The sequence below is a fragment of the Diabrotica undecimpunctata genome, chromosome 4 (assembly GCF_040954645.1).
Source record: "Diabrotica undecimpunctata isolate CICGRU chromosome 4, icDiaUnde3, whole genome shotgun sequence".
Lineage (NCBI taxonomy): Eukaryota > Metazoa > Arthropoda > Insecta > Coleoptera > Chrysomelidae > Diabrotica > Diabrotica undecimpunctata.
The window spans coordinates 116,467,045-116,487,368 of NC_092806.1; the positions used below are offsets into that span (position 1 = coordinate 116,467,045).

The 20,324-nt window shown below is 32.5% G+C and overlaps 1 protein-coding gene across 1 annotated transcript; it reads left to right on the top strand.

Moving 5' to 3' along the window:
- The first annotated feature begins 8,708 nt into the window (after positions 1–8,708).
- On the top strand, positions 8,709–9,252 carry LOC140438919 (uncharacterized). Its single transcript, XM_072528553.1, has 2 exons — positions 8,709–8,980; positions 9,037–9,252. Exons 1-2 carry the CDS (start codon positions 8,882–8,884, stop codon positions 9,250–9,252), a joined length of 315 nt encoding a protein of 104 aa, XP_072384654.1. The 5' UTR covers positions 8,709–8,881.
- The last annotated feature ends 11,072 nt before the right edge of the window (positions 9,253–20,324 follow it).

The following is a 20,324-nucleotide window of genomic DNA, read 5'->3' on the forward strand; positions in this document are numbered from 1 at the left end:
AAACAGAGGTAAAGAAAAGAGTAACAAATGAAAAGAACGAACGATGGGAACAAGCATGCACAGAGATAGAACGACATATCGGAGGAACGAGAAATTCAGAATCATGGCGAATATTAAAAGCACTTCAACGAAATAAGACAGAGAAAACCCAGATCGGCAAAATTAGTGAAAACGAGTGGCAAGAATACTACGTAGAACTACTTACAGAAAACCGTCCCCAATTTCAGGAAGAGAATATAGAACATGCAGGAAATGGGGCATACGACCAGATAGAAATAAGCCTGGCAGAAGTTAAGAGAGCAATCAAGACATTGAAGAACAAAAAAGCCAAAGGACCCAGAGGAATACCAAACGAACTAATTAAAAACGGAACGGAAAAGTTATTCCGCATGCTACATAGAATGTTCGAAAGAGGACTAAATGGAGAAGAAATACCTGCGGAATGGACACAAGCATACATCACATCGATACATAAGAAAGGAAACAGGAAAAAATGTGAAAACTATAGAGGAATTAGTATAATATCGTCGGTAGGTAGACTTTACGGGAAAATTATTAAGGAAAAACTAGAAACTGAAATAATAGGAAAAATTGAAGAAGACCAAGCAGGGTTCACAGTAGGAAAATCATGCCTAGATCATACGTACACATTAGAACAACTGATAGAGAAGAAAATGGCAAAAGGTAGACCGGTCCATCTGGCCTTTGTTGATCTAAAGAAAGCATATGACTCAATACCTAGAGTCAAATTATGGGAAGCAATGAATGATCTCGGAATCCGACAAACACTAATAAAAGCAGTTAAAGCACTATGCAAAGAAAACAAAGTAGCTATTAAATGTGGAAATAAAGCCTACCATCCATTTAAGACGACAAAAGGACTTCTACAAGGCTGTGCTACGTCCCCTACTCTGTTTAAAATATTCTTGGAAAAGACACTCAAACCATGGAGGAGAAAGTGCGAAGGAATGGGCATACCAGTAAGAGACGAATACCTATACACCTTAAGTTTTGCCGACGATCAAGTAGTCATCGCACAAGATGAAGAAGATCTCAGCTTTATGCTCAGAAAACTAGAAGAAGAATATAAAAACAACGGAATGGAAATAAACTTAGAGAAAACCGAATACCTAACAACAGAAAACAAGAATATGAGAAACCTAGAGATAGACGAGGGAAGACAAATAAATGGAACAGATAAATTCAAGTATTTAGGAACCATAATATCGAACCAGGGAACAACAGAAGAAGATATAAACAACAGACTGAGATAAACAAGAAACTGTATAAGACAACTAAACTCAGTGTTGTGGGATAAGAACATTACGATAAAGACAAAAAAGAGAATATATAATACCCTGACAAGAAGTATCCTGACATATGGGTCCGAAAACTGGACAATAAACAAAAGAAATAGAGGTAGAATAAGAGCAGTAGAAATGGAGTTCCTGAGGAGAAGCTGTAGACTTACAAAAAGAGACAGAATTGAAAACGCAGAGATTAAGCGGAGAATGGGAGTGCAATCAGACATAATCGACTATATAGAGGAGAAGAGACTATCCTGGTACGGCCACGTCAGAAGAGCGGACAGAGGACGCTGGATAAACAAAATCACAGAATGGAGTCCGATTGAAAGAAGAAAGAGAGGAAGACCCCGAAGGTCATTCAGAGATGAAATCGACGAGGCTATGGAGAAAAGAACCCTGCGAGATTGAGACTGGAATGACAGGGAAAATTGGAGAAAACGGTTAAGTGAAGGAAGACAGTGAAAACTGTGGAAATCCTTAGTAGTAGTAGTAGTCGAGTATAGGTTGTATTATTAGCAATATCTTCTCAAATAGATTTTACTTTATCTACTGGTTGTCGTGGTTTGGAAATCATGATTAATTTAGCTGTTTTCCATGTTATTGATAAATATAGATGTATCAAACTGTAAGTTGATCAATAATATTATTAGGGAATTTTTTTTATATTTATCGTTCTCTATATATCTATATATTAAACACTTAAAATTTCAGAAAAAGCTAATAGAAAGTTCAAGTTATAAAAACGATTTCATCATCATCGAATGAACTAAACAAGCTGAGAAGGGGATCGAGTGAGTGACTGCCAAATGCTCATCGCACCACCAGCCACGTGTCTGGTTCTATAGAGAATCTGCGATCAAGTGGAAGTTTTGCACACCACACAATCCAACTACCAACTATATAATATAAAAAGAAAACTACATCTGGCCCTCTGCAAAAGCCCTGTTTCACTCTGTGGGGGTCGGAGGGCTATTATGATCTCGTTGCTACATTAATTCCGGACAATAATGACACTTGTCTTGTTTAAATGAATGCTCTTGAAGTAATGTGTTATTGAGTTAATTAAATGAATACTTTTATAATATTGGCAGGTAGATATAAGATGAATTCAACGATAAAAACAATAAAAAATAAGAATTGTATAAAAAAATTAAATTAAAATGAATGTAAATAACTCAAAAGACAAAATTTTGGGACTTTATTACAAAATAAATTAGAGCATGCTGTATTTATTTCATTACAAATCACATAGTACATTTAAAATGAGTGTTTAATTTTTTTTCCTTTTAATGTGCTGGAGGCTAAAGTCCTGTTATAAAAGTTATTGTTGTGTGGCTTATCCAGGCAATTTATAACGGGACATGCTTCTACTTGTTTACAGAACTCCGGTGTATACTAGTTCACTCCTGCGGTCAGATTTTAATACCCCACAGAAAAGGGGCATAGGTAATTCGCTCCGGCCATATATTTCTTAGAAAAGATATTTGAATATTGTCTTCTCAAACTTTGTATTAACCTATTATTACAACACTACCATCATTGTTTAAAAAAGAATGAGTCTTTTTTAAACTATGCTACTACTTATATAACACTACTTCTTACTTAAAAAAATATTAAAATTATAACGATAATATCACTAAAGTATTATGATGTTAGATCATATTCCCTTGTTCAATATTTGATTGGGTTTTTCCGTATCAGAAGTTGGCATTGATATATTTCTTTGAAAAGATTGGTAGGTAATTAGTAGTCTACCTGAAATTTTATGATAATAAATAGGGGTGGTGCGAATCTTAACATTATTACTTTAGTTCCAGTTTGAATGTCGTTATATCTAGTTCATGATGGAGAAATCTGAAGTAAGTGAAATGTTAAGTGAAAAGGGCAAGTTAATGTTAGTTATTGACAATTACAAGTATAACTTCCATAAAATGCTTGCTAATAATATCAAACGTTGGCAGTGTGTAGAAAGAAGTTCCAAAGCATTTGTTAAAACTTAAATATTTGTAACAGTGTAGTCGAATGTAGTCATAACCATACTCATGAAAGTTTATCAAAAACAGTGTTAAACCAGCAAAAATTAAGTAATAGTGTTAAGCGGAAGGCAATTGATGATTTGTGTGAAAAACCATTGAAGTTGATACACAGCGAAATTAAACAAACAGGCACTAAAAGTCCTACCGTGGAAGATGTACATTTGATTAGAAAAAATATTTATAATGGCAGAAAACAAGTTATTCCCATAATTCCGAAGTGCGCGCAGGAAGTACCTGACTCGTTAAACTCCGTGGAAGTGACAAACAATCAAAAAGAACAATTTTTATTGAAAAATGGTCCGGTAAAAAAATTTGTTGCTTTTTCTTGTGTATCTAACTTAACATTTTTAAGTAAATTAGAAACAATTTATGTTGATGGAACTTTTAAATACTGCACTAAATTTTTTATTCAACTATTTACAGTTCACGGACTCGAAAATGGACACTATGTGCCGTTGGCATTCTTTTTGCTTTCAAATAAGTTAACAAATTCATATGTGACTGTCTTAAATTGTTTAAAGACGGAGTGTCAAAAATTGAACTTAAATTTTAGTCCCAAGGTTGTGTATGTCGATTTCGAAAAAGCGATCCATGCAGCTGTAAGTGAAGTGTTTCCATCTGCGAAAATAAAAGGATGTATAGGTTTCATCTCCGACAATCATGGTGGAGAAAAATTCAAAAAGTTGGACTGGCTACTGAGTATTCAAACGACAATGAAGTCGGACAATACCTTAGATATATGTTTGGTCTACCTTTCCTAGATCCATTAGAAGTAGGTGAGTGTTTTGCTTTAGACTTTAGTGAAATATTACCAGCACAACACCAAGCCGTACCACAATTTGCTGACTACTTGGTGGACAACTATATTTCTGAAGAGGCAGACTTCCCTCCTGAGATGTGGGCGGACAACAGTTCATCACTTGAGCGTACAACCAATGCCTGTGAAAGTTTCCATTCTAAATTTAATTCTTTATTTTACAATCTGCACCCTAATATATTTCCATTTTTAGAAGTTGTAAAAGATATTCAAATTGACACTTATATAAAAATACGAAGTTCTGTTGTTCTGTAAAACAAAAAAAAGTGCACAGAAAAGTACTTCTAGAGCCTAAAAAAATTGTTGATCACAAAATTGCATAATTAAAGCAAAATAAAATTAGTAGATTTGATTTTGTCAAATAAGTAGATTTCATTTAGATTTCTAGCGTAATAAATGACTCGTTTTAATTTATATTTGTTTAATTTTGGAATGGTAGAAAATATCCCATATTATGTTAGTTTTTACACTTATATTGCTTGCTTATTATACCTATATTTTAGAATAGACACAAAAATTATTTCAGTAATTTTTAAAAACAATTCAAAATTTCTAATATAATTTCTAAATCAATCACTAATATTTTTCAAAATACATCAGTAATGAGCGCGCTAATAACCGGCAAAATAACGCAAAAGATGGAAAACATATTCAGTTGTGAGATAAATAGAAATGAAACTAGTGCAGATGGGAAATTTAGCGATAGACCCTATAAACTTACATTTAATTTATTGTTTCCCACCTTTAGACGTAAGAGTTTGGAAACTACTGCTGTGACAGTGACAGTTTTAGTTGACATCCTCTTCGAATATGTCTAAAGGTGGGAAACAGTGAATAGAATGTAAATTTATAGGTTTCTATCGCTAAATTTCTCATCTCTACTAGTTTCAACTCTTTTATCTTACAACTTCATAGTGATGTTTTCCATCGTTTGCGTTATTTTGCCGGTAATCACTGTAATTTGCGCTTATCACTGTATTTATATAAATATGTAACTACCAGTATTTGATATAATTTCTAATATAAAATACAAAAGCCGCATTACCTATTTTCCTGGTGTTAATTTTCCTAGAACTTAATAAATAGATAAATACTTAATCCGCTTGACCACGGGAGCGAACTAGGTTATGGTTTTCGGAGCGAACTAGTATGTAATTAAGAGGGTTTTTCGACCTTGGGAGTGAACTAGTGTGCTCCGCAGAACTCAGTTATGTTGTTCAAATACGATTTTTAGTAGCACATTTTTTATCTTAAAAATATAATCATTATATTAAATATAATTACAAAAATATGTGACCAAGGAATCGTAACGAATTACGTTTTAAGTGTACGCTACTATAAGTTATTTAAAGTCGTTGTTCTATAGGCTTTCTTCTCGTTATGTTGATATATAATTGATATACCACATAACAAAAAATCGCAAAATTACTCTTTAAAGAGTCGGCGGGAAAAACGATGAAACTCTGTTTGTATACTTTGGTATACTTTTCAGTGGGAAAAACGCTTAGACTCTAGAGATATCTACTGAAAAATAAACCCTCTGTGAGGAAATAACGGTGAGGTTCCTACCATCGACGCTAAGAATGATGAAGTTCCAATATTCCCTGTAATTGCAGGCAGTATATTGGTCATCGCGTCAGTTAACTTTTGATGTTTATTACTATGGTTTATTTTTAGATTAGATTTACAGAAATACTTATCGGAACGGTAGACGTGATTTTGACAAAAATTTGGGCTAGAACATTAAGGTTGTTTGTGTCCAATTTGTAGTGAATAATTATTGAGTGTCGTTAAAATGGTGAAATAGAAGAGAAAACCAAAAAAAAGACAATCGTATGTAAGAATTACTGACGTTGCTAAAAAAATGAGGTTATGTAGGCATAAATTGGGCCCTGACTGTACATGTAAGCGATTAAATTGTTTTGTAAACTTCTCAGATGAAAATAAGTTGCGAATATTAAAAAATTTTAAAAATAATTATTCAACATATGACAAAAAAAACACGCACCTTGCTGGCTTGATTAGTGTTGTACCCATAAAGAGACAAGAAAAAATCCAGAGTTTGGCATAAAAAAGTTCTATGACGCCTTATATACATTCTGAATAACCTTTACTGATGCAAGTGACAACCAAAAACTGTAAGATATCTTTTCCTTTTCGCATTCTTAATAAAACGTCCGGGTTAGTAACGTGGTTCTTCTTCTTCTTGATGTGCCTATCCGTTACGAATGTTGACGATCATCATGGCAATCTTTATCTTATGTGCAGCAGCGCGGAAAAGCTGCACAGATGTTGTATCGAACCAGATTCTGAGGTTCCTTAACCAAGATGTTCTTCTTCCTGGGCATAGAGCATATCTGGATTCATTTTGCATAATATGCGCGAAGAATTGTAACTTTCGAGATTTGATGGTGGTCAGTACTTCTCGGTTCCTATTTATTCTTCTGAAGACCTCCTCATTTGTGACTCGGTCAGTCCACGGGATCATAAATATTCTCCGATATAGCCACATCTCAAATACTTCCATTTTCTGCACATATCTTCGTTTAAGGTCCACGATTCAACACCATAAAAAAGCTTTATATACGCAGACGCGACGTATACGCCGACATGCGTATACGTCGCAGTTGACGTCTCTGCATCTCTAGAATTAGACTTGTACTGAGAACAAAGCCTCTCTAGTACCAACAGCATTTGTGAACCCGAACTGGTTTGGGGAAATTTGACTTTAACACAGCTTGTAGATTCTCTTATGAATTATCTTTAGGAACAATTTTAGGAGATGACTCATGACGCTTACAGTACGGCAATCTTAGCATTTTTTGGATCCTGGTTTTTTTGGAAGTTCAATAAACTCAGATTTTAGCAATTCTGTTGGTATTTCTCCAGAGTTATATATGTTGTTGAATATCTTTGCGATTATTGCTATTGATTCGTTGTCCATTAGTTTGAGTAGTTCTGCTTGTATATTATCAGGGCCTGCCGCTTTGCCATCCTTTAACTGTGTTATTGCGGAATAAACTTCCTGTAATATTCTTGGTCCATCATTTAACTCTTCTTCTAGCTCAAAGGTGTTATCTCTTTGGTCTTCAAATAGTTTTTTTAGATATTCTTTTCACGTTCTTGACCCCTGTAACTTATATTGGACTGTAACTTTTTTTGTGTACACTTCTGTACTAAGGTAAGTTGGATTAAATCAATTTATTTTTGTCCGCGGAATGCGTGATTTAATTTATGACATACCTTTTTGAAACACATATAAGTATAGTTGTAATACACTTATATTTTATTAAATTTGGTTCATTATAGGCTTAGTATTGACATAATTTATACTTAAGCAACCTATAACAACTGTAGCATTTCTTTTCTCGTGTTTAAGTACCTAACCTTTTATCGTGGACCTGATGATAGTCTGGCGATATAATTTTTTATATATTTTAACTATATATACTTTATGGCGATGCAGATATAGTGAAAAAAACCATCAAAATAAACCGCCTAAGTTGGGTGAGCCACGTTTTACGGATGGTTGAAAGTAATCCTGCTAAAATTACTATGCTAAATGGGCCGGTCAGACGAAGAAGAAGGATGCTACCTAAACTCAGGTTTCTGGACAATGTGCAGGACGATTTAAAGGAGATTGGAGTAAGTTATAGCAATTTTTATCCACGTGTGAGTAGCGCACAACCCCTTTTATTAAAAGTATACGTGTAAAGTGCCTATGGAAAATGATTTCATCTTCATCAGAAGCTAATGACGATGACCTGGATGCGTTCCTGAACATAGAAGAGCCGTTCATAATAATAGAAAACACAAATGCAAGATCCTCAAACTAGAATGATAGACATTGATAGATAAACTGGAATGATAGACATAGATAGAATAGACATGGAGGACTATTAAACAATTATCTAGCAAATAACGACGACACCATGGTAATGGGGCCCATCGAGCTAACCCATTTCCAAAGAGACCCTCAACTCACCCATCTAGACATAGTAGTAGCAAAAAATTTAGGACTACAGACAGAGATCCGAATCTTTGAACGAAGAATCAGCCGACTCCATTGTAATATTAAAGTTACTATTGCTTAATTGATTGGCGTCAGGTAAAATTAATAAGTGTTATGAAATCTGTATACTCGCAGACGCTTTCAACTAGTATTTTTGATACTCAATACATCTATTTTCGATTAACACCACTTGTTTTATTCATTAAAAAGCCAAACTTAATCTGACCTCATTCTTTATTTCACTCTATTGTGTTTTTTCTTTTTAACACATTGACGGACAGACCTGCTATAGCCGTCATGTATACTGTGACGCACCTGCTACAGCCGTCCAATTATAATTCGCTTTGTAGGACAGACCGCTTGAGGCTGGCACATTTTATACTATTATACCATTAAAAATACATGTTGGTGTCCCACGAAACGTGTGTGCAATGTTGGTTGCCAGCAGTTTAGGTACCTACTGCCAATTAGAAGACGTGGGTGTATGGAGGGGAAGACAGTTGTACCGGAATGCCACATGCATTGTTATTGTTGACTCAGACATTGTAGAAATTGTTATTTTGAATAATATTCAGTGGCGTATGGTTTTGATTTAGTTATTTTTGTGCGTAAAAGAATAAAAAATATACAGGGTGTTTATTTTTGAAACAAGCAATGAGTCCAAAAGAAGAAAAACGTCTTTTGAAACTTTATGAGGAACTAGACAGCTATGAGTATATTGATAGTGATATATCTTATGGGGAATCAAGACTCCTATCATCCTGAAAATGACGATGTTGATTCTGATGGCAGTAACATAGAGTCAGAGGTAAGTTCAAGTTTTTTTTTTTATTTTTGTTGTTATTTTAGAACATTGACTTTCAGGTTCTAGAAACTCTTAATGAAGAAGATCATGTTTCTGCAGAAGTGAGTCCCGAATCAGATGCTGACGATAATATTCGTGCAAACGCAGACCCAGTCGAAGGAAGTGATAATGAGGATACTAATGAAAATGGATGGAATAGTGATACTGTGAGTATAGATGACTTCTTATTTGATTATTCACAAATGGGAATCAAGTTATTTGGAGATTTGAACTAGTCACCTTGTGACATTTTTACTCAGCTGTGGAATGATGGTATAATGGATTTATTGGTAAAATCTACAAATCATTAGGGGAAATCCTTAACTAGACAATCACGCCCCAAAACCAGACATTCACGTAATATTACTTTTAAAGAGACTTCCAAAGAGGAAATGAAAAGATTTCTTGGTTTATGTTTGCTACAAGGGCAAATTAAAGTCCAAAATATTAGAAAACTGTTTAGTTTCGATCCATTAAACTACCATCCAATATTCTCGTACCGTTCGCGTCATAAAAAACTGGTACAACTCTTATTACCGAAAATCATGTTTTTCAAGTTGTGTAAGTTGATCTTGTCACATGTGTCATTCTAATTTCTAGGGCACTGTTGCCAGTTCAACGAAAATATTATATGAAATCAGCTAAAAGCAGGGCTGTGTGACAGACAGCCAGTTTTGAGTATTCTAAAAACTAAAACATCGAGCATTCTCGATCAGTCAGTCACATTAAATTTGTTTAAACATGCATCCTAAAAAATTCTCATATTAATTTTGTAATTTTTCATTATCTCAATTAAGTACTCATACCTTGATTTGTGTTTTATTATAATTTATGAAAATATTTCAATTCAAATATAGTGATAGATAAAATCAATCTAGACATAACTTTAAATTATTATAATAAAACATTACAGTGAGGTATTGGATCTGTCACTTTATAATCTACGTAGGATAAAGTATAATGTTAGTTTTTGTTAATGTTATCGTTCATATAATAAATAATAAATTAATTTTGGTAGTTGGCCTGTGACTAAACTTATTGATACAAAATACAGTTCGTGTTCGCTAGGTAATTGAAGTAAAAAATTAGATACAGTGGATGCGTTCCAATGTTCCCTGTGCCATTAATCTAAGTTTAAAGATCCTTCAAATATTTTGGATATTAGCTAAACCCTATCTCTGGTTATTAAATTTATTAAATAAGGTTTTTTATTGTTAATGATAAAAATAATACCTATCTAATAATAAATTTATTTTTTTTAATTAGATTTAGTGTAATTCCGTTATCTGTGATGGCAACAGCGAATTAATTCACGAACCACTGTATCCAGTCTGAACCCAGGTTTACATTGGGAAAAAAAAGTGTACCAGTTTTATATGACGGGAAGTGTACATAATGAGCGGTAGACGATTCGAACAAATTTTACGGTGTTTTTCCGTGCACAGTGGTGACGATATTCTTAACCCGAATGATCGACTTTACAAGATTAAAAGCCTACTAAATATGTGTCTTAGATTTTTTCAAGACTCTTATACACCAGCTGCACAGTTGTCTTTGGATGAGTCGTTACTATTATTTCGTGGTCGGCTATCATTTAGAACTTATATGAAAAATAAAAAAACGAAATACGGGATTAAGTTTTACGAACTTTGTTCTCACGCTGGATACGTGTTGAATGTGGACATTTATAAGGGTCAGGGGGAAGAGGGGCCAGATAATAATATGACGAAACTAAAACATCTGGTTATGACACTGATGCAGCCCTATCTAAATAAGGGATATCATCTTTTTATGGATAACTATTACAATAGCATAACACTTGCCAATAGATTGTTGCAGAATCAAACACACGTAACAGGTACTCTACGCTCAAATAGACGAGGAAACCCGAAAGTAGTTGTGACTAAACGTCTTCGTAAAGGACAGCATATCTGGAAACGTCAAGAAAAGGTTTACGTCTCAAAGTGGAAGGACAAGAGAGATGTTTTTTGCGTAACAACTGCTCATCATCCTACTTTAGCAGAGGCTAGAAATCGTCATGGTCAGATACGTATAAAGCCAATTGAAGTATCTGAATACAATAAATTTATGTCTGGAATTGATCGGTCAGATCAAATGATATCATATTATTCCTGTCCGAGAAAAACTATTGTCTGGTACAAAAAAGTTATTTTTCATTTGTTGGATATAACAGTTTGGAACTCCTATTTTTTGTACAAAAAAATTACAGAAAAAAAGATAAGATATATAGAATACAGAAAAGATCTTATTAGATCGCTATTAGATCTCGATAACAATTTCAAGGGTGGTCGTTTCTGTGTCAATTTCAAGCCAATTCATGAACGTAGTGACAATTCAGAACCTCATTGTGCTACTGGTATAGTATCTCAACACTTCCAAGAACTAATACCAAGACCAGATAACCATCAGAGAAAGTTCTACTACCTACGCTGTAAACAGTGTTCCAGAGACAAGAAGAGGACAGAAACTCATTGGAGATGTAAGACATGCCAGAATACTCCACCTCTTTGCCCTGGACCATGCTTTGAAAGATGGCATATAGAAAAAAACTAATTTGTTTTGTTCAAAAATGACTTTCTGTAATGTTCTAAATACCTAATAAAACAATTTGACGTAAAATTACATTGAACGGTTGCAGCCGTTGTGTCCCATTAGACATAATATATTTGCCGGGTGGGACGGTAACGGCTCCTACCGTCACAGTTTTTTTTAGTAAGTCACTTAATTTTAAGCAGTTTAGTTATATCTAAAAATTTGAGTTTAAAATATTCCATAGTATAATAGATAATCAAGTGCGTTGGTTTGGTCGAAAAAACGTTAGCTGGTGTCCGTCAATGTGTTAAGAAATTTACTATTTGTATTATTTTATTTTAGTCTTTGAGTTTATTAAAAGCGTTATAGTAGTTAAAACGTATTAAAGAATGTATTTTATGTAGCAGTCAGATACTGTTTTGTAAGTAAATATTTAACACACTCGATAATTTTAGGGAATAGAAGATAGTCATTAAACAAGTCTTTTGTAATGTAGAATGATTCCAATGTATGTATTTTCCATCACCTATTTTTTAAATTAACCAAACACCGATTATCTTCATACTAAAATAACTATATAACATCTTCAATTTTAATATTCTTGCTTCTGTTAATTATTATATGAACACAATAAAATTAAAAAAAGAGAAAGCACACTGTAGATACGTTGTAATTTGAAAACAAGAAAAAAAAATCATACAACCAACAGTTCCAGCAATCAATGGGCCAGTAAATGTGATTAAACAACAATTTGACTGTTGAGAGAGTGCAGAAGTACGTCGTTCAAGTCACGTGTCGTTCAAAAGGCGAAATTGGAGAACACGTGGCGCACCCGATGAGATCATATCTGATGAGCAATTGTCGATGGATGAAATCCGGAATGTTAGCAGCCGATTCGGATACATTGTGGGGTGTTAGTAGAAATTAGGGCGTGCTTCATGTGTAGAAAAATATTAATCTGTTTAATTATTTATTATACAAAGATTATTATGGTGTATTTATTTTTTGATAAATAATGGAAAAACAATGTAAAAATCTAATTGAATATTTGTTGTAACTTTAATTATATACTTCTGAAAAAAAATATAAATAAACAGAAATAACAGCAATAAAAGTTGTTTAGCATTATAGGCGAACGGGGAACTACCAAAAAAGATTATGAACTACCGAGCAAAGTTGGTACCAAAATACACAACTTTGTTGTACCGTTCGCGTCATAAAAAACTGGTACAACTCTTCTAACCGAAAATCGTGTTTTTTAAGTTGTGTAAGTTGAGCTTTTCACATATGTCATTCTAATCTCGAAGGTAACGTTGCCAGTTCAACGAAAATATTATATCAAACCAGCTAAAAGCAGGGCTGTGCGACAGGTCGCAAGTTTTTACTATATTAAAAACTAAAACAATATCGAGCATTCTAGATCAGTTAGACACATTTATATTTAAACATTTATTTAAACATACATCTTAAAAAATTCTATTAATTTTGAAATTTTCCATTATCTCAGTACCCATACATTGATTCGTGTTTAATTATAATTTATGAAAATATTTCAATTCAAAAATAATGATAGATCATAAATCTAGACATGACTTTAAATTATTATGTTTAATTTCAAATCGAGAAAAGTGATTGGTTTCTCGTAAAGTGTAGCACAAAACTGTATTGAGTTGTGGAATACTACAGTAAATAAAACCCACTGAAAAAATATAAAATTTAATTTAAAATTAATAAAAAATGAATAATTTTTGCAGTGAACAAGTGTGGAATTTAAATATATGTATTACAATTCGAAAAGTTAATATTTTGTTAATGCTCCATTATTATTAATCACTTCTTGTGATCTTCTGGGAACTGAGTTTATTAAATTTAGTGACAAATTTTCATCTTCGGCCAAGCTTTCCCAGGTTTCTTCAATGATGGTCCATAAATGATCCCTGTTTTGGGGAACTACATTTAATTTTTGTATTTTGTTGATCATAAGTCCCCAAATGTTCTCTATTGGATTAATATCTGGACTTTTAGAGGGTCATGGAAGAGCTTCAATGCTATTTTCCATAAGGTAATCTCGTACACGGTGGGCTGTGTGGATTGAACAGTTGTCATGCTGAAAAATAAAATTATTGTTGGGGAAAATTTCCCTAACCGATGGCAATATCACATTATCTAATATTTATATAAATAGGTTTCAGTATTGAATCGTCCTTTAATTCTCCAACGCATTCCTAAACCTCCTCTATACATTATCTTATCACTTGATAGAATATAGTTTTCATTAAACCTATTTCGAGGCGGTCTGTAAATCCTAATATGGCCATCATAATGAGATTGGAATACTTTTTCATCAGTAAAAATTACACGGTCCCAAAAATTGACTGGATCATTTAAAACGTAATTTAAAGCAAATAGGAGTCTACTTTGTTTATGTTCCTCGCTAAATTTGTATTTTTGGGGCGGCTGCACAATTTTTTAAATCTGTTCTTCAAAATCACCTTAATGCTGTAGTTATAGAAGCATTAAAGTTGGTAATAACTTTTGCTTGCCTTGCCATATGAAAGGGATACGCTCTTAAATAATTAGTTAATGTTTCATCTTGTTGGACTGTATTAATAACTGGTCTTCCACTCCCTCTCCTTCTATCCAAAATCTGCTCGTTTTCCCATTTTTTTTTAATGTTGTGGATTGTGGTTTTGCTTCTATTTAACTCTTGAGCCAGTTGTCGAATAGACCAACCATCTTCTATTTTTGAAATTAGTCTCGTTTTATAAAACTGACTTAACTGACGTGGCATCTTTAAAAATTAACTTTGACAAACTTGGGGTAGGTAGGTAAATGTTTTTTGTTTACATTTAATACATAATAATCTAAAAAAGTAATAGTCTATTTATAGATAAAAACGGATTACAATTAGGGTTTAGATTCAACCTCTATAAGGAACATTACATTGAGATATTGGATTGTAATGTAATACTGTCACGTTTTGAAAAGCATTTTTCGCCCCGGATATTTTATAGTTTATAATCTACGTAGGATAAAGTATAATGTTAGGTTTTTACATTTATCGTTTATGTAATAAATAATAAATTAATTTAGGTAGTTTGCCTGTTACTAAACTTATTGACATAACATACAGTCAACAGTTTTTGTGTTCTGTAAGTAATTAAAGTATAAAATTACAGTAGATGCATTAGAATGTTCCCTGTGCCAATACCCTAAGTTTAAATATAGTTTTAACACTAAAAACTTTATACATTTTTGTACGTTAATTTTTTACGTTTTACGTTTTATTTAAATTTACTGAAATTCCTTTATCTGTGATGGCAACAACGAATTGATTCACAAACCATTGTGTCCAGTCTGAACACAGGTTTACATTGAGAAAAAAAAGTGTACCAGTTTTATATGACGGGAAGTGTACAGATAAACAAGAAAAAAGCAAAAAATTTGATTTTACAACTTTAATGAAAGTTTATATTTAACTCACGATGTCTCAGCTCGGTTTAGAATTTCAAATTTGATTATAAACAAAATACCAATTTTTTTCAAAACATAGTATATAGATTTCAAAACATTAGTGTATAAATTAATTAGTAAAATAGTGTACAGATAATGAAAAATAAAACTAAAAATTTATTTTCTGTGTAACATAACAGAATAATATTTTTGTTCAATGAGCCAAAAACATACGAGTAACGAGTTTGCACTAATTTTGTATCAAATCTTCAGAAAACTCCAGGAGACGAAGTCCCTCTCCTGGGTACCAAAAGCCTCGGACATATCGACGGTATAATATTCGTGTTCAACGACCCCAAAAACTTCCGAATAATGAATTTGCACTGAGTTTGTATCAAATTTTAATACAACTCCAGAAAAGGAAACTCCAAAACTCCAACTCCCGTACTAGGCACCAGGTGCCTTGGAGACCATCGGCATCATGATATTTGTGATTAGCGGCACCAAAAACTCTCGAGTAACTCTCGACGAGGCATGTCCTGGCCACCAAAAACTTCGGAGACTATCGTCGTCATAATATTGGTGTTAAGCTACCTCAAAAGGTACTACCACCGAGTATATTGAACTCATTTCAGTAAATTATTTCCAAATAAGTAATTTATCATTTTTCATCAGCTCGAAATGCATTTTGAAAAATGCCTTTTCCTTGTTCAATAATGCAATTTTCAATTCGACATAATTCATGTTCACTTTAGTTCACAAAATTTTCTAAAGCTTTTGCGAATCGAATGCAACAAGTTTCAATGATATTCACCGAACTGCAAAAAAATGGTAGGTTTATTGCTTCGTTGCCTCGTCTTCTATAATACGTGAATATTTAAATTATTTATAAAAATGTATTTAACCAGTAGCTTATTTTAACTTTTTGCTCGAGGATGTCTACATATGGAAAGAAGATTTAGTTTCTTATTATAAAATTTTATTTTAACGGCACATGCTCCAGCTCGTGACTATAAAGTTATTTTTATTTTGATTTCTTCGAAACATATGTATGTTTTTATAAAAAAATTCTCCTCCGCCATATACATTTCGATAATTTCTTACTGAATTATAATGAGGAAAACTATATATAATCTGTCTTTAAAATATTAAAATAAGTTTCGCTTGCTAGTGCGATAGCCTCTATTGAATTTGAAAAAATAAAAATGTATCAAACTATTTTTATTTGAAATTGCGGGATATGCATATTTATGATAGCAAATTTTATTTGGTACAGGCATTATTCAGTATGATATTACGCTTTTTGCTAGTGTATCACCATCAATCATTTTAATTACTTGTAAAGTATAAATATTTTTTAAAGTATTATGAAAAAAAAACAATGGTTAATATATATATATATATATATATATATATATATATATATATATATATATATATATATATATTCCGAAATGTTTCTGCGGTTAGTACAGTTAAACCTAAGGCTAAGATTAATATTATTACAAGAATTAATATTAAACTCAACAGGCTTCTTGGTTGAACCGCGTCGATTATCACTACGCCATGCTTTCGATATCCTTTCTGATGTCTTCTTCAGGGATTCCAAAGTCTCAGTCTCCCGAGCTCTCAGACACTACCTCACTGATCACTAATCAATCACTAATGGACGCGGTCTGTTGAATTTAATAATAATTCTTGTAATAGAATTAATATTAGCTTGAGGTTTAATTTATATATTGTTATGATTGTTTATTTTGAGTTCAAACTTAGGTTATTGAGCCAATAAAAAAATTATAACTTATCTGTTATCAAAAGTAAAATAATCCTTATATTACCTGTGTTCGATGGATTCAAAAGATTTTCTAGTTGTCTTTTATCGGGAGAGAAGAAAGGATAATAATACAAATATATTATATTACAAAGATTTACGTTTCTTTATTTTATATAAACGAATAAAACAATTATTAAATTTTGTCGTTATCTTGTCAATCAGCATACAAGAAAATAAATCAAATTATTATGATAATAAGATTATAAAGCTACATACATTTATATTACGTAAAAAAACCAATTTTACTTAAAATTTTCTTTACTTAAAAAAAGAAACCACAAAACTTTAAACTTTTGATTAGTCTAACAAAACCTCAGTTCTTAAATTTGAATGCTAATGACCATGATGTCGAAACGTTCCTTCACAGATATAAAATTCAATTGTACAAACACTTACAGTTTATTTTCTTTTTGAGTTGTATGTTGGAACATACCCAGAAAAGTCCAGTCTCCTCAAAGATGTGATCTCCCCTCTTTGGCACCTCGGCTCCTTCTGAACGTCTCTGCAAACCTCCTGCAGACTACACAAAAAACACCTGATTTACTTCTCCAAACTCCGCTACTTATTTATGACACCAGGACCTCCTTTTGTCAACTTGATGCCGTAAGAATACTTTCACATATACTTTATAAAATGCCCACGGTAGATACAAGGACCTCTTTTAATCTACTTGTTATCTCCTTCTTCAAACTATTCACTTCTTTTCGTTACGCCGGTATCCAAACTCACGAACCACACCCTATCTTAAGAAAAACGACTGTTTCCTTTCGATGACCAAAATATGACTGACTTCTCCTGTCTCATCATCGACTCCCAAATTCCCATTTAAAAACGACCGTCCAATCAAAAAGCTTAAATTGTGTTTACTATGATATTGGAAAAGCCTAATTTCGGTTTCAGAGAAAACTAAATAGCTTACTTTAAAATTGGTTTTTTTTTAATACATCATTTATACATATTTCAAAAGATTAGAATATGGTCATTTAATACTCGACTCTACAAACAATGAAGAGATTAACTTACAGGTAAAATGTCTTCTAATTCTAAACAAAGGTTTTTTGATAATTTTGTTTGCAACGGAAACAGGTCGTTTGCCAAACAAATTTCTATTCTTATCTACACTAAATCTTATCTTAAATTACTATATACAATTTGTCTATATTGATATCTTGAACTTTTATTTCGATGGATTTTTTTTTATTTATTTTTCTTTGGTTGGGAAAGAAGAAACATAACAATATATATATATATATATATATATATATATATATATATATATATATATATATATGTAAAAGAATAAATCTTTTAGCAAAAGCTGCTATCGCTTTGTTGATTTAAATGGCCAAATATATGGCCTAGGAGGACAACTTCCCGTGCTCTTATCGGTACGGATAAGAGCACGGGACTTATCGGTAAATAAAACGTTCCTCCAATTATTTACAGTAAAATAAGCATGGTTTCTGGCAAACTGAAGACTGAAACTGCGACTGCTTAAATTTGCTTCTCCAAGCCTTCGTTTAATTGTTCGTTTACTTACGTTAGTATTCCGGACGTACTGAAGTTGATTTCGGATTTGTACAGCCGTAGCACGACGATCTCGTAGACTTTGTAAAAGGATGAAGCGATCATCACGGGCACTAGTTCTTTGTTGGGGACCGGTTCTACGTCGTCCAGTGTAAGCTCCGAATTCCAAAAAAAAAACATATAAGAAGACGATGCACAGAACGATTGAATATTTGATACTTTTGAGCAACATGTCGCTCACTTCCTCCGTCTTGAAGCAACGCAACAATAGCAGACGGTGTTTTAGGATTAACAACCATAATTCTTGAGATTAAATCAACGTAATTCAACTTCAAATTGTGTTTGACACTTGATTTGAATTGACAGTTTACTCACATCAACAAGAAAAAAGAATAACAATAGAATATCAACAGCTACCTTTGCAGTTTTAAAAGTGATAAGAATAGTGTATTCTTTATTTTTGATTTTATATCCATTTTTTTAGGATAAGCACTTAAGTTTGATTAGAAATTACTTGAAACAGTTTGTTTCGTTTGTGTTTACGTTATTATAATAATACAAGTTTAAAGAGAATTGAAATTTTAAGTTTATATTTAAAAAATGCAATTGCTCCGATTTTCGTGCCGGTGTATGTATATTGTTGTTTAATAATAATTATGGGTTGTACTTTAAACGGGGCGATTGGAACTGAAATGAACTTGTTTTACGTTTTTCATTACCATGGATTGCAATATTGAATCTACCAAGCAATGTTACCCGTTGTGCAAGAACTTAATTGTCCGTATATGCTTTTAGAGGAGCTCACAATTAAAATAGGCAGGACAAAAGTATACAAAATATTTATATTTATGAATACAGAAGGAATTAAAAAAAACTAAAGAAACTAACCCATCAGAAATATAATAAAAGATAAAACTTTTGTAGCAGTTTGAAATATTCTTATATGTTTAGCTAGTAAAAATTTTACCAATTTCAACCTGTTTATTCAACATTTCAAATGCCATTCAACAAAGCGTCTAATCTGTTAATATGATAAATTACTATATTTGCGAAAAAAACTTTCTTTGATGGTTTTAAATTTTATTAACAATCTTTTATGATCAAAACTACAATATTTGAATACAAAATTCCGATTAGCAGGCTGACATTTCAAATCGTGGACATAAAAAGATCAAGAGGTATTGAGAGAAAGAACCCCTCACAAGATTGATATATGCGCACTCTCGAGAATAATGAAAAAGAGAAAGAATCATCAAAACACATTTGTAGCGAAAAGGACAACAGAGATTATGCAAGTTTTGAAAATTACTGTACGAGAAATCTTGAATCTGAAAGACTTGAGAAACCTGAGAAAAAATTCTTATTATGGATCATAAGATGAAACCCTAAAGATACTGTAAGAAAATAACAAATAAAGCAGCTTCTTTCTCAAATTGTCCACGGGATGTTATATGGAAGAATGAGAATATGCGATTAAACGAGAAGGTACGCATATATAAATTATGTCAATATGTGTAAGACCAATAATGACATATGCAATAGAAACAAGAGTAGGTACAGCAGAAATAAAAAGAATATTTAAAATATCAGAAATGAGAGCGTTGAGATTAATTGCTGGAAAAACCTTAAGAGACAGAATATCAAATAATCAAATAACAGCTATCTGTAAAATACAATGTATTATACGATGAGGAAAACAGAGACGACAGAAATAAAACCCGCAGTTTACTCGAATGAATAGTGAAAGACGAGCCTGAATAACGGAGATTCAACATTAACATTTATCAGATTTCAAGGAAGAGTCTCTAAAAGATGGCGAGGTATTGGCAGTCAACGTTATGAAAACTACAGCCTTAAGATCAGACAAAAACCGATCTAAGATTAATATAAGAAGACGAAGAAGAAGAAGAAAAAGAAGAAGAAAAAGATAACATATTTGAC

Coding starts and splice junctions, on each gene's coding strand:
- LOC140438919 (XM_072528553.1), top strand. CDS start 8,882: ATGAGTATATTGATAGTGATATATCTTATGGGGAATCAAGACTCCTAT. Junction 8,981..9,036: donor GCAGTAACATAGAGTCAGAG/GTAAGTTCAAGT, acceptor ATTGACTTTCAG/GTTCTAGAAACTCTTAATGA.